Source organism: Sminthopsis crassicaudata, chromosome 6, assembly GCF_048593235.1.
Source record: "Sminthopsis crassicaudata isolate SCR6 chromosome 6, ASM4859323v1, whole genome shotgun sequence".
NCBI classification, from domain to species: domain Eukaryota; kingdom Metazoa; phylum Chordata; class Mammalia; order Dasyuromorphia; family Dasyuridae; genus Sminthopsis; species Sminthopsis crassicaudata.
The window spans coordinates 163,555,680-163,570,938 of record NC_133622.1 but is presented as its reverse complement, the minus strand read 5'-3'; the positions used below and the strand labels follow the sequence as shown (position 1 = coordinate 163,570,938).

At 33.1% G+C, this 15,259-nt stretch overlaps 1 protein-coding gene across 2 annotated transcripts in view; it reads left to right on the top strand.

Moving 5' to 3' along the window:
• MTHFD2L (methylenetetrahydrofolate dehydrogenase (NADP+ dependent) 2 like) overlaps window positions 1–15,259 on the top strand; it is a 129,143-nt gene that overhangs the window by 45,759 nt on the left and 68,125 nt on the right. For both annotated transcript variants that reach the window (XM_074276296.1, XM_074276297.1), the window contains exon 6: window positions 5,070–5,162. In XM_074276296.1, coding sequence (XP_074132397.1) covers window positions 5,070–5,162 — 93 coding nt within the window. The remainder of the gene's footprint in view (window positions 1–5,069; window positions 5,163–15,259) is intronic.

Below are 15,259 nucleotides of genomic sequence, written 5' to 3'. Positions count from 1 at the left end.
GTTATAGCCTGTTGATAAAGAAATTATAGTATGACTTGCCCAGTCCCATATATTAGACAACTGATCTGGATTCAAGTTCTCAGGTCTCCAAACTCCAAATCCAGTCATGTTTTCTGTGTTTGGACTTCAGAATCTGACTTTTACCATTAAATATGCATATGTATCTATATATACATGCATATACATATACATATATATCCTACCTAAATGTGCATATATATATATCATATGTGTCATATATTATATGTTATATATGTTATACATATATAATATACCTATATATGTGTATATGCAAATATTTAAGTGTATGCATAAATATGCTATACATCCACACCTACCTACACATACCTATGTATGTGAGCACCTAAATGTATGTGTGTATACATGTATACATAGACACATAGCTACATATATTGCACATATATGCACGTGGGCACTTCAGTGTAAATATGTATATGTTGTAATATACATGCATATATACCCACCTAATGCATATGTATTTAAATGCATACATGTAAATATATCTGTATATATTTTATATGTTTATATGCAAGTACTCACATGCATATATGTGTATATTATACATGCATATATACACACATACTTATATAATGAACATATATAAGTACTTATGTGCATGTGTACCTATATAAATTATACATGATAAACACATACACATATGTATGTGTGTGTGTGACAATAATAATGTAAAATCTTATTTTAAGTTCCTCCAAAAGAGATCCCTCAGGAAAGTGACTGGAAGAATGAGGGTTTTTTTGAATGGTGCTTTCTGATGGTTTTTAATTTCATTGCCTATTTCTAGCTTACATTGATGCTCTTCATCTCATCGAATTTAATGAGTAATGACTACTTTACATAAGACCTCCCCACAATTTTAATGAAGATTTAATATCTTAACATTTTTGCACTGAGATTTTTGGGACAGTCTGGATTTAGGTGGATGGTTATTTACACTAAACTTATACAAGTTTTCTCTTCAGCACTCCCCCTAATTAATAATTCTCTATTCATACTACTTAAGTTTATTTCAAATAGAAAAATTTCACTCCAGAAACATTTATCAGGTTCATGTTCATAGCAAATTCTCCTTGCTAAGCTATGGGGAGCTACAACGATAAATTAGATACAGTTCCTGTTCTTAGGTAGTGTATTATCTAGCAAGGGATGATAAAACTGGTATTTAGAAAGATATGCATGACTTTATGAGCTGGACTTAAATTGTACACAAATTTTCAGAAGGCAGAAGAAGGCATACTAATTAGGGGGATAACATGAGCCAAGGCCCAGAATATACAGTGGATGTTTGTGGAATGGTGAGTTATGATTCCAGGACCCTACAAATCTTAAAATCAGTTTTCCCACCTTAATACTTTATTTTATCCATTTAATAATGATATGAAGATCATAACCGGTATTCATAAGCATTACTGTAATATTTGTCTGCTTTCTATCTCTCCATCTTTCTATTTATCTGTCTCTGTCTCTGTCCTATCTAATTTAACACATAGCAATTGTCTAAGGTAGGTTCTACAGATGCTATTATCCTTGTTTTACAGATGAGGAAAATGGGACTTTGGTTAATAATTTATCTATTGTCATTTAACTAAAGAGTATATGAAAGATGGGATTCCCAAAATCTCAGATGAAATCTTAGAGCTATATAGTTTAATCTATAATTGAATTGTAACATCCTCAAGCATCTAGCGATTGCCTAAAGATCTCTAGTATTGTGGTCTTCCTCTCAAAGCATACCAATCCATGTTTAGAAAGCTCTCCATTTCTAATGTCTTCAGCTCTGATAGGTGAGCTTTTTACCTTAATTTACCTAGAAGTAAACCACCTCAGTCTTTTCCTGCACAGACTCTCACCTACTTCTAGCTTTCTTCCTCCAATTAATTTTCCCATGGAATGTAGGCTTTTTGAAAACAGAGGGATGGCCCTTTTTTGGGGAGGGAGATTTTTTAAAATTGTATTTGTATTTCCCATGTAGCAAAATGCCTGGCATAGAGGAATAAATCTTTAATAAATATCCTTCTCCCTTCTTCTCTTCCTTCCTTCTTTCCCTCCCTTCTCCTTTCCTTCATCCTTCCCTCCTTTTTTCCCTCCTTCATTACTTCTTTCTTTTCTCATTTCCTCTTTTCTTCTCTCCCTCCCTTGCTTTCTTTTTTTTTGAACCTATTTTTCTATCTTTCTTTTCTGCCTTAATTTTAAAAATATTCTCATCTAGATCCATGGTGATGACTTATCAAACAAAAGGGAAAATGGGACCTGGCTTTATTGTAGCTGCACAAATAGGCCTCTATGATTACATTGTCAGGGGGATGAGAAATGCTCTCATATAGTAAAGAGGCTATTAAAGACAGCATAATTTAATTTCTGTTGCTAGAAACAAAACCACTGTTTTACAAATGAGGTAAACCAGGGGTGTTTCACCTCTGTCAGAGTTCTTCAGAGGGTGGTGACATATATTATTAACATAATGAATTGCTGAGAGCATGGTTGGAAATTTCAGTTCTGTCTGAGCAGTAATTATATTCAGTAAATATTCATTCATTACTAATAGAGTTCTTGAAGCTGGATTAAATTTATTCAATTTGAAACTTAGTGAAATGACATCAGCAAAGTCTGGTCTGACCATAATCAGCTCAGGATTCTGATTTCTTCACCAGAAAAATCTCCAGACATCATAACTTAACTTAGTGCTCTTCCAGTTTTTGTCTTAAAGCCAACGGCAATTTTTTAAAAAGATAGCTTGAATTCCAATTAATTTAGGGCTAGTTCCCCAATTTTTTTTCCAACGAGAGTTAATTTTTACTTCCTGAAACCCCTAGAAATGGCAGGAATTGGAGTTGGGGCAGGAGAAAACGCTGACAGTAAAATCGCTGAGCTGATGTAAGAAGGATTTCCCATAGAAATGTCTCAGGACAGATAAAAACAGGTCACAGATTCCTTCTCATTGTGGCAGAAGACTTTTGAACTGGGGGGGGTCTAACTCTTCATTTTCTGATGTCACAGATGAAGCCTGAAAAGGGGAGCTTCCTTTAAGTGCTATAGAAAATCCCCTCTTCTACTGGAGGGCTTTCTTAAAATCTTTACTATTAGTGCCTTCTATCTGTGGATTTTCTCCAATTTGTCTTGTCTATATCTTATTTGTGTAAAGTGGCTTGAGCACCTCAAGGGAAGAGATTGTCTTTTGTCTCTCTTTGTATCCCCAACATTTCCTAGAGGGCCTGGCCCATAGTAGGTGCAAGGCAAATGCTTGTAAAGTGGGAAATCATCATTCTTATACTATTTATGTCATAGGGCTTTGGTAAGGAAATCATCTTATGAAATGTAAAGTCCTCTGTAAACGGGTCTTATTTTTCTTCTCTGCATGTTCACCATTATCAACAACATTACCAAAAATATATCAAATTTCCCAAGTTCATTTGTTAAGCATTATGATTTTTTTGGAGATTTTATAAGATGCAATTCCTGCCTTATGGAATGTAGAAGTGGGGTAATAAGACAGAGAAAGACAAATGATTTAATGCACTAATATTAATAACAACTACAACAATGTCAGGCATTTATATCACACTTTATGCTTTGCAAAGTACTTTCCAAATAGAATCTCATTTAATCCTCACAACAAACCTGGAAGATAGTTGCTATTATTTTTCTTATTTTACACTTGAGGAAATTGAGGCAGGCAAAGGTTAAGTAACTTGCCCAGGAATGCAAAGATAGGGAGTGTCTGAGGTCACATTTGAATTCGGTCTTCCTAACTCCAAGTTCAGCACTCTATTCACTGTATCTCTGAGCTCTATCTAGCTGCCTCTGCATATAGTCAGTTCAGTGGCAGAAGTTAAAATTCTCCTCCCTTACTCCAAAATATAAATATTGAATGAATGAACTATCTTATCCTTTATTAATAACTTTAACTTTAAGCAGAAAAATGTCTCCCATTTCATATCTTCTTTTCATCCCTTGCTATGGTTGTGTTGGTATTAACTGTGCCTTTATGTATGAGAACACATTCATATCAGGGACTTCAAGGATTCCTGTCTCCTTATAGCAACCATCTGATTACATTTTTTTCTTTCAAAATGATAATTAGGTAGTTTTTCCTGGTTTGGAGCAGAGTATCTTCATTTCTTATGTCTACTGGAAAGAAGCATGAGTGGAATTATCATTTCCAAAGAGGCTTTGAATAATAATTGATATATCTGTGTAAATATCCCTATCTATCCATATTCATATTCACATCCATATTTATCTATAATACATATATAGAATATCATTATTGACTGTGTTAGATTATGTATATTTAAAATATAATAAAATAATAGAACATTTTACATTGTGAAAAATACTTTATATTCTTTGTCTCATTTCAGCCTCATAACTCTATGAAGTGTTTATTACAAATATCTTTATCCCCCTTTTATAAGTGAGGAAAGGGGCAGCTAAAATGGTTAGATCACTGCTCTTAGAGTCTAAAAGGCTAGAGTTTAAATTTGATTTTAGACACATCATCTGTGTGACCCTAAGCAAGTAACATATATATGTGCCTCAGTTTTCTCATCTAGGAGCTGGAGAAGGAAATGGCAAATCTCTTTTCTTTCTTTGCCGAGAATATCTCAAAATGAGTTCAGGAAGAGTTGGACATGACTGGAAAATGACTCAACAACAAAGCATATGAGGAAACTGAGGCTAGGAGTTGTTAAGTAACTTGTTCAATGGTCACAGAGCTAATTAAATTGAGAGGTGGGATTTAAATCCAGATTTTCCTGATTTTAAGCAAAACATTTTCTCACTATGACATATAATCTTTTATTTTCCTGTAGTTATAGGATCATAGATTTAGAAGTTGAAGAGAAATCAAAGAGTCAATTGATTTACCTAGGGTTGCACATCTGAAAAGTGTCTAGATATGAAACCAATTTTTTCTTACTTCAATTGCTATTCTTAATCCTCTAAACTATGTTGCCTCTCTCCATAAGGATTAAATATGTGGTTGCCACAATTTGGTAAATATTCATGGGAATATTATACATTTATTTCAGGTGATGCAACAGTAACAATAACTCATAGATATACACCAGAAGAGCAGCTCAAGATTCATACACAACTGGCTGATATTATCATAGTAGCTGCAGGTAAGTTCAATGGGAAAAAATTCTATGCTTTGAATTTGGATCATGAGTTTGGTGGAAACTATCCTATTAATTTAAGTAAAACTAGTTCCAAGCATTTTCTGCTTATACAAGGAAATAATTCAAAGGAAAGAAATTTATCCTGTTTTCAAAAACTTTTTTCTCACAAACCACTTTAGAATTACAATTTTAATTTTAATACTTAAAATTTAAAATATTTAAATTTAAATTTTAAAATATTCTTAAACTGAAATATTTAAATTTAAACATTTAATATTTAATTAATATTTAAATATTTAAATTTTAATTTTAATTTTAAAATATTCTTAAACTGCAGGCACAATTCCCTGGTCAAGACTGAGTAATAGTCTCAGAATAACAATAATTATTTAAAATGTTAAAGCACTCAGAGAATCTTTTCCCTAAATTCCGTCTTGACTCCTTCCAATGATTTTCTTTTTAATGTGGTGCTAGGTGAACCCAAAAGTTTTGACAAGTTACTGAAGTCATCAAAGTCTTCTTCCTTCTCTTAGTCTGATCTACTTAAGGATTAGAAGCAGAAGAATTTGCTCTTAAATACACTTACCAAAAGGACCTTTGGCCTATGTATAAGTATAATCACCATCTTACATGCATCCTCAAGGAATAGAGTTCCTTCCTGAACATCCACCCAATTTTCTCAGAAAAAAATGGTTAGATTTTTGGTTAGGGATGGGGAAGAAACATAATGTAGGATCAGAAAATTTTTTTAATAAATAGCCATTTAATAAATATTTTAGGCTTTGCTGGTCAAGAGGCAAAATCAAGGGTATTATGTAGGTATAATGAGAAAAAACTAAGTTTTCACAAGTTTTTTATTGATGAACAAAATATTTGTAAATAATATTGGTAAAATTCAAAATGTAATAGTAATTAAGCACCTATTTTTTAATACTAGATGTCTATTAATTAGAATAGATTTTTTTTTTTGGTTGGGGAGAAGAGAACATTTCACTTAACCAGAACTCAAGGTTGGTGTTCCCTATCATCAAAATCAATTGTAAATATTTACCTGTTAATCCACTATGTGATGAGATTTCTATAATAATATTAATAGCTGATATGTAGCACTATGTGACAAGCACTGTGCTAAACACTTTGATAAATATTATCTCATTTAATCCTGACAAAAATCTTGTGGAGTAGGTATTATTTATTATCTCCATTTCATACATGAGGAAAATGAGGCAATCAGGTCAAATTATTTGCGTTGGGTCTCAGACTGTAAATGGAATTGACCTCAGTTCTTCTTGAACCCATTCCAGCACTCTACCCACTGTACTACTAAGTGGCTCTGTATTTTATAATTAAAAATATCTTTCCACATTGGTAAGTACTGCCAAGTATTGCTACCAATCATTGAACATCCAGTTTTAATTACACATATTCGTTACTTGGAAGACATTTACACATAGAATTCTATTTAGATTCCTTTCTTGATATTTGCTTTTAGTGTGTCATTACATGGCACATTAATCATTTCTAGTTGAAGATTAGGCAAAAATTTCCTAATTGTACAGTTAAAATGTGTTATGAAATAGGTTGGTTTGTTTGTTTGTTTGTCTGTTTTTGTATTGAGATCTAAAAAAACATTTTTGGAATCGTAATTAGAAAATACTTCTGCTGCAATTTTTTTTGGGGGGGAAATGGAGATATTGCTTTTTGTTTTAACTCTTGAAATCACCAGACATGGGATTCAAATATTAGTGTACATTGAATTGATTTAACTTTAGTATAGGTTTTATATACAAGTACTATTTTTCTAATAACTTTAGGCTGATTTCATTAATAAAAATAAAAAAAAGTAAAAAAGTAAAAGATAATTCCTAAAGCCATTCTAAAACCACTACTGTAGTGGTTGAAGGTAGTCTTTCTCATTCAGAAAAATTTCAGTCTCTCTCCTGGGTTTAAAAAGTCATAATAATTTGTTTCATCTTTTTTTATCTTGAAATAGTGGGTATATTTTGATAATAAAAAAGTAAAATGTCATGGCATGGTGACACCTGACAATGAAAATGACATATTATAATTATCACTGCCATTTTTAGTATGCTGACCAGCAGTAGGGAGGAATGAAAATGTTATATAGTCTCTATTGTAGCTACTCAGCTCTGCCTTGTAGGGTGAAAAGCAATCCAAGAAAATGCATTAGTGAATGATCATGGTTATGTTCAATAAAACTTTACTTATGGACACTGAAATGTGAATTTCATATAATTTTTCATGTATCACAAAATATTAGCCTTTTAATACTTTTCAACAATTTAAAACGATGTCATATTACAGGCTGCACAGAAACAGGTGGAAGGTCAGATTGACCTATTTATAGTTGGTTGACTCCTGAGTTAGTGCAAAGTACTTGAAATTCATATTAAAGATAGATAAAAATTGTTTTTCACTAAGATTGGACTAAGAATTTTAGCCTAAATTCCCAATATACAGCCTAAAGAGGTAATGGAAAGGGACAGTGGTGGTGGTGGTGATGGAATGTAGTGTGCTTCCACAGTTCTTAATCTTTGTTATTTAACGTTATTATTTTATTAAAGTGATGGCAACATGGCAGCACTACCTGGCACTTAGCAAGAAAACTGAGGAACAGAGGGAGCAGAGACAGAACATATGTGGGAGGGGGAGCAGCACTCTACTAAGGCTGAGGAAAAGTATCCAGCATTCAATTAAAGTTAGTTCTTTTCTCCCAAAGTTGCATGGGGTGCAGAGTAATGATGGCAAACCATAAATCATTAAGGGTGGGAGAGGCTAAGACACTTTGAAACTGTTGAATAGACTTATAGGGAGAGAGTCAGAAAGTGGGCAATAGAAGAAAATAAGGTGAAAGAAAAACCAAAGTTACCAAAAATTTTTCTAAGAAGACAATGCAATTAAAGTTCTTGAACATAAGTAAATAAATCAGTAGAGATATTAATTACCAATGGAAATACGGCCTTTAGGTTAGAAGAAAACCTTTAGGCATCTTTGAATAAGAATATAAGACTAAGGAAAATGAATCAGAATCTTATGAAAAAGAAGATCCTGTAGATGCTCAGGAGAGCATAAAACTATAGCAGAATGTTCCTGAATTGTTTAAAAGAGAAATAGGGATTATGAAAGCAGAATTTATATAAAGAAATAATTGACAGAATAGAAAAACTTGAATCTATAGGTACAGCATGGATTTCAAAATAAAAGAGGAGAAATCAGCTGTAAAGTAATATTTTCAACCCCATATCTATTTTTCAACATTTTAATTATCTTTATAGTTCTTTTGTAATCCTAGAATAAATTTTATATTTCCCATTTGAAAATAAAGCCCAAGGATAGTATTCTGGTAGTGATTAGTTAAATAAATAAATAAAAATAAGATAATTACACAGTTCAACAAATATAAGAATCTGTGCTCTTGGACTATTATAAAATGTTTCTGGTACTCTAGGGTACCAAAGGCAGGAATTAATCTCTACGATTCCTTTTAGCTATAAAAAGTCTCTGAGTCCAAATCAATTCCTTCCATGGAAACCACCTTGATAAAGATACAGGATGCTTTGACCTTGACATACTCCTACCACCAGAGGGCACTAATTAGATGTATAGAATATTGGCTACATACCTTTCCCTTAATCTTGGCCCCAAGATATTTTGTATGAAGATAATAGAAACGAGTTGTATTCCTTTGTTCCTAAACAAAGACCATGACTAAGGATAAAAGAAGACAGAAAGCACTGAAAGAGAGCCATCTAATACATTCCACCAATGAGGGAAAATACCATTCATTCGCAAAGAAAACTTGAGAAATTCAATAAAAGAAGTGGATTGTTAAATCACCTTTCTTAGTGTTCTTTTGATGTAAACACAGATTTGAAAATCTGATGAATTACTAGTGGATGAAATTGTGGGCTAGGGGATTTTTAAAATTCCCTTTATAGTATATAAATGGGCTAATTTCTCTTACTACTTGTTTTTACACTTAAAATATACATATATACACACATACACACATCTTACACATTATACATATTATATATGTGTATATAATATGCATATGATTTATATACACCTATGCATGTATATGTGTGTATATATAATATATATGCATATTATATATATAATATTTTTTTTCTTCAGTCACTTCAGTTATGCCCAACTCTTTGTAACCCCATTTGGAGTTTTCTTGGCAAAGATACTGAAGATATTTGCTGTTTCCTTCTCCAGCTCATTTTGCAGAAAAGTAAACTAAGACAATCAGGATCATATAGCTAATAAGTGTCCAAGGCCAGATTTGAATCCTGAAAAATTAAATGGCAAATAATGATGGCAAACCACTTCAGTATCTTTGCCAGTAAAACTTCAAATGGGGTCACAAAGAGTGGACACGACTGAAATGACTATACAACAACTTTCTGAGTCAAGGTCTGGCACTCAACTATACCACCCACCCTCCTCATATAATAATGTATGTTCCTATAAATAATATAGACATGCATAATAGATATATTACATGTATATCTGTTTTACATATTTATATAAACACACATGAAATATGTCACACATATGCACACACAAATTATATGTGTATTTATATGATCTATATACACATATGTGTCCATAGTTAATGTTATATTATGTTTAACATGATGTATTATAATATATATTGCATATATGATATATAAAATATAACATACTAAGTATATATATACACATATATAATATGAGTATACATACATAGACACATATATATATATATGTATGTATGTATGCATGTATGTATATGCCCAGATTTGACACATATTAAATACTTAATAAATGCTTTTTAGTTCATTGGGTATCAATTCTCATTTATTCTTTTTAGTTCTATCATTTATGGTTTTCTCTTTCTAGGAAAAATACAGGGAGAAAAAGGATTGAACAGATCACATTTTTCCCTCTTTCTTTAAAAATATTTAATACTAAGGATATTTCGTGGACAGGGAAAGGAAAAAGAATCATTTGGGAATGAAGATAATATAAAACAAAAGCTGTTGATTTGAAAAAGAAAAATGACTAGTTGGAAGTGGTCAACACTGGCAAATGCTTTGGAACAGTCAATAAGGATAAAGACAGAAAAGATCATTAGATGTGGCAAATAAATCATTGCTAGTAGACTGAGAAATAGTAGCTTAAGTTAAATTATGAGGCTGGAAATCCATTTGCAAAGGGTTGAGAAATAAGTGGAATGGGTGCGTGTAGGAGTTTTGCTTAGGTGTTGAACTGTGAAAACTTTGAGATACATAGAATTATAATTTGAAAGAATGGTAGGATCAAGCAAACCTTTTTTCTTGTGATCTTGATGGGAGTTGATCAGGATAGATTTGTGTAATGGTAATGAAGGATCCAGAAGATAAGCAAATATTAAAAATTGGGGACAAGTGGGGGAGATTAGAGGGGAACATACTAGAGGAGAAGGAAGATGAGACTGGGGACATAAGTAAAAGTGTTTGCAAGAAGGACTCCCTTTGCATCTGAAACTGAATAAAGGATCTGACTTCCAGGAATGACATGAGAAGATCTAGAGTACAGAGTTTGGTGAGGTCCTCTGCCAAGGGAAGAGTAGAGATCATGTAAGTTGAATGAATTTAAGTGAGAGGACTTGGAATATTAATTGAGGAGAATGTGGTAAAGGATCAATGGGAGAAAAATGAAAAGATCAATATGCAGCAGGAGGGAAGGACCCAAGTAAGGTTAAATAAAGTAAATCTAAAGTTGGGTTAAACAAGTTGTGAGACTTCATTTATCCACTGTTGGACAGTAGAGAAGGTAGATGGTAGTTTTAATCAAAGTCTAGAATTTGGAAAGACACAAGTAGCCTTAAGATCAGTGGGCAGGGACATAAAGGGCAATCAAATGCTGAATTTGATAAGTTATATTTTAAATTTTAACTTCAACATTATGAATAGTGGACGTAGATACTTGATTGATGGTAAGATCTGGGGTATAAACAGTGGTATTCTAGAGAAATGTTTGAAAGGCAGACTCTCCAAAACGATAACAATTACAAAATAAAAACAAGTGAAACAAAAACCCAAACAAACCCCAAATTCATAAAACACTTTTAAGTTTACCCTGCATTATTAATATTTATTCCATTTCTTTCTTAAGCTTAGACAATCAACATAACAATAAGTCAAGCTCCATTTGATCATTTGCCAATTTCTGGGGTATGAATGCTTGTACTGAAAATTTAATGATCAGACATTTATGAGCTGCTTCCAGCATACCCCTGAATTACCATACTTATATGGAACAATAGTGGAATAAGATACAGTTCATGGGAGTTGAGGAGGTGGATGATCTAGGAAGCAAAGGAATTTGAAGGAAAGAAAAAACAAATGTAAATTCAAGTGTCCAAGAAAGAAGATGGAAGTTGTGGAAGATAGCAAGATTATGAACCAGTGGATAAATTCCTTGAGAAAGGTGGGAAAATGGCATAGGGGCCAATAGAGCACAGCATTCAGGATCTGAGTTAAGTAACATACCTGGCTGAGGTGAACTTCAAAGGAGGAGAGAGTTTGCTGAGAAATGGTTGTAAAGGGAGAGAATGTGCAGGGTTTGAGAGGGATACAGTAAAGGGGGGCTGATAGCTGAGAGTGACTTCTTTAGGTAGCCTGGGGATCAATCACAAGAATGCTGAAAAGAGCTACAGGAATTGTGATATCCTTCATATTAGCAGCGGTGCTGCTGATTTATCATTCCCTGAACAAGAAGTGTGTGTATGGGGGATTCTTGGATATGTGGATAGTCCCTGGCCCTACCTGAGGTTCAAAGGCAGGGAGGGATTAGTCTTTTAATGGTTATAGAGGGGTGAGACTGGTACACATGCTTCAATCAGCAGACTGGCCTGCACAGCCTTGAGCTTATTTGAATGTTAAGGAGATTAAATTTCCTGGGGTTGTATGGATGGGAATGAGAGAATAGGAGAAGTGTTACTTTGGAGGGTCTGTGGTTACAAAGCTATAGGTTCTCCCCCCAAAAATAAGCTACTGTGTAAATATGTGAGAAATAAACAAAAAGATTTAGGAATGAGACAGGGAGATCATAATCTTAAATGTCATAATTGAAACAGGCAGGATTGGATCGTTGTCCTAACTTGATTGTCAGCATAAATGGAAGCAATACCATCTGGGAGAAATAAAAAAAAAAAAAAAGAATAAGAGGAGGAGTACTGTGATGTTTCAGGGAGATTGATAAAATGCCTAGGAGATGACAATGAAGAATGTGATGATGAAATATTTTGAATTGGCTTATATTGAAGGAAGTGGAGAGGGGAGAATAAAAGTTAAGATCATTTATGGAAGACTGTCAGAGGATCATAAAAATGTGAAAATTATTCTTTGAAGTACTCAAATTCATACAAAATTGCCATTTTTTTCTTTAAAATGACTAATGTTTAAGAAAACTTCAGGAGAGCATAGGATAAAAAAACATGCATTTAGAAAAGCTGGTTTCAAATCTTGGCACTACCTCTATAACGGTGAATGAACAGCTTCACCTCTTAGCCCTCAGTTTCCTCATCTGTGAAATGGGAGAACTTGATCCTATGATTTGAGGTTATTAAGAAGATTTGAGAGGCAGGGACTGTGAAGTAGATAGAATGCCAGCATCAAAGTCACTGAGACTTGCATTCAAGTCTGTTACATGCTCTCTGTTTGATCCCAGGCAAATCAAATGTTTCAATGCTTTAAGAAACTCCCTGAGACCATAAAAGCTATTTAAACAGACTATTGTGTTTATAAAAACTATTGTGCTGGTCAAGGTAGTTTTCTCAATGGTGAATGCCCTGTATTAATGAAACCACTAATCTATTCACCTTTTTTATCCCCAAGAATGTTTGATATGGAAATCTGAGGCTCCTTCATATTGCAGAATATGGAGATAGTAAGTAAAGGAGATAGAGTGCCAGACTTAAATTTGTGATGGAATCAACCTAATATGTGTTGGTTTAATTTATGTCCTATGGTCTTGCTCATGTTGTTTCAATTGGTATTTTAATTGATTCTCTAGGTTTCTCTAAGTAAACCATCATATGGAAGAAATGTTTTTTTCCCTTTTTGCCACAAACTTATTTAATTTTTTCTGTCATTTCTATAACTATCCTTTTTAGCACTTTCTAGTTACTGAATGGCAATAGTGATGATGAACATCATTGCTGCATTCCTGATCTCATTGGAAGGGCATTATTATTATCTCCATTATGGATAATGTTGGCCCTTGGTTTTTTACATTTTTTTTTCTTTTTTAAAGCATATTTTATAATTGTGTTCACATAGTTACTTTGTGTATCTTGGCAAGTATTTATTTTAAATGGAATTTCTCTTTTTATCTCTTCCTGCTACATTTTTCTGGTAACAAAGAGAAATGCTGACTCTTTGGAATGGATTGCCATCTAAATAGATTGTTATGGCCTTCTAATTTGTCTTTAGTCTTTTCCCTCACCAATCCATCTTCCACATAGTTGCCAAAGTAATATTTAACTTTTTTCTCTTAAAATGTTTTAGAGTTGATCCTTTCTTATTGTTACATAACTGTTACTTCCCAATGCCTGCCGCCCCCATAGAACTTTTCCTCATAATAAATATTCACAGCCAACAAATCCAGTTAAAGTGCACTACTCTTTCTATACACATAGTCTGTCTCCTTTGCTGAGAGGCAGAAAATATATATCACCATCATTTTTAGAAGTCACAATAAGTCTCTGCATAACTCTAAGTTCTGAAGTTTATCAATGTTGTTTCCTTTACATAATTGTCATTATCATAAAAATGGACCTAGTTTTATTTGTTTTGTGTTGCTTTTTATTCATATAAATCTGTTACTTTAAATTTCATGTTCATCATTTTATGTGGCACAGTAATATTCCTTTATATTCATATATCATAATATGTTCAGCCACTTTCTAGTGAACAGGTATCTACTTTCCTTCCCGCTCTTTGCTACTACCCCGTTCCCACTAAAGGTGCTAAAATATGAGACCTTTCTTTCTGCCTTAACTTCTTGGACTATTATGATTATTGAGTTAAAGACATATGTAGTTTACTATAATTCCAAATTATTTTCCAGAACATTTAGGTCAATCCACAGTTCCACCAACAGTGTATTAATATTAATTCATTTATATAGTTCCCCCCCCCCCAGTGTTTTCCTCTTTTGTGGTTTAACGAGTTTTTGAATGCAAGATAAAACTCCAAAGTTGTATTAATTAACATTTCTTAGTAAGAATGCCTCAAGCATTTTTGTTTCCTATGATTGCTAGATAAATTGCATTTTTCCTTTTGAAATTTGTTGGTTTATATCTTTTGACCACTTATCTTCTGGGAAATGTCTCTTGTTCTTGTATATATTTGTTTCACTTCCCCATATATTCTGGACATTAGTCTTTTACTGCTGATTTTTGCTGCAAATGTTGAATTTGGTAAAACACAGATAATAGAAAACTAGACAGAGTACAAAATATACTTAAACTTGGCTTCTTTCATGTAACATTTTATTTCTATGAAATTAGGGAAAGTCTTTAATCAAATGGAATCTTCAGGACCAAGGAAGATTAACTATCTCCACTTCTTTCAAACATCACTCTCTAAACCTTCTCCCAAAGACTTTCTGCCCAACTTAATTAAGAAGTATAGGATTCAGTTCATTCTCAGAATGCTCAAAAATGACTAGTTTAAGAAAAGTAGATTCATAATCATGGCCATGGAATTTTTAGGGTCAACCCTTTAATGAGGTACACTGCAGTATTTAAAAGAGAAAATGGGCAATTCAGTGGAGCAAGTTGTGGGATATTCTTATTATCTCCATTATATAGAGCCAAATGACTCATCTAAAGTGTTCTGCTTTTTTCTCCAACATTATCATAATCAACCTGAAAAACTTCCATCAAAAGGCTTCCTGTTCCCAATAAAGTTTTCACTCTGACATTGTTTTGGGACCAACAACTTGGAACAGGGCAACCTGATATTCAAGATGTCAGGATACTGAGGAGACAGAGATTCAAGGGTAGAAGCTTAACTAGGTAGACCTAGCATTAATGGGTA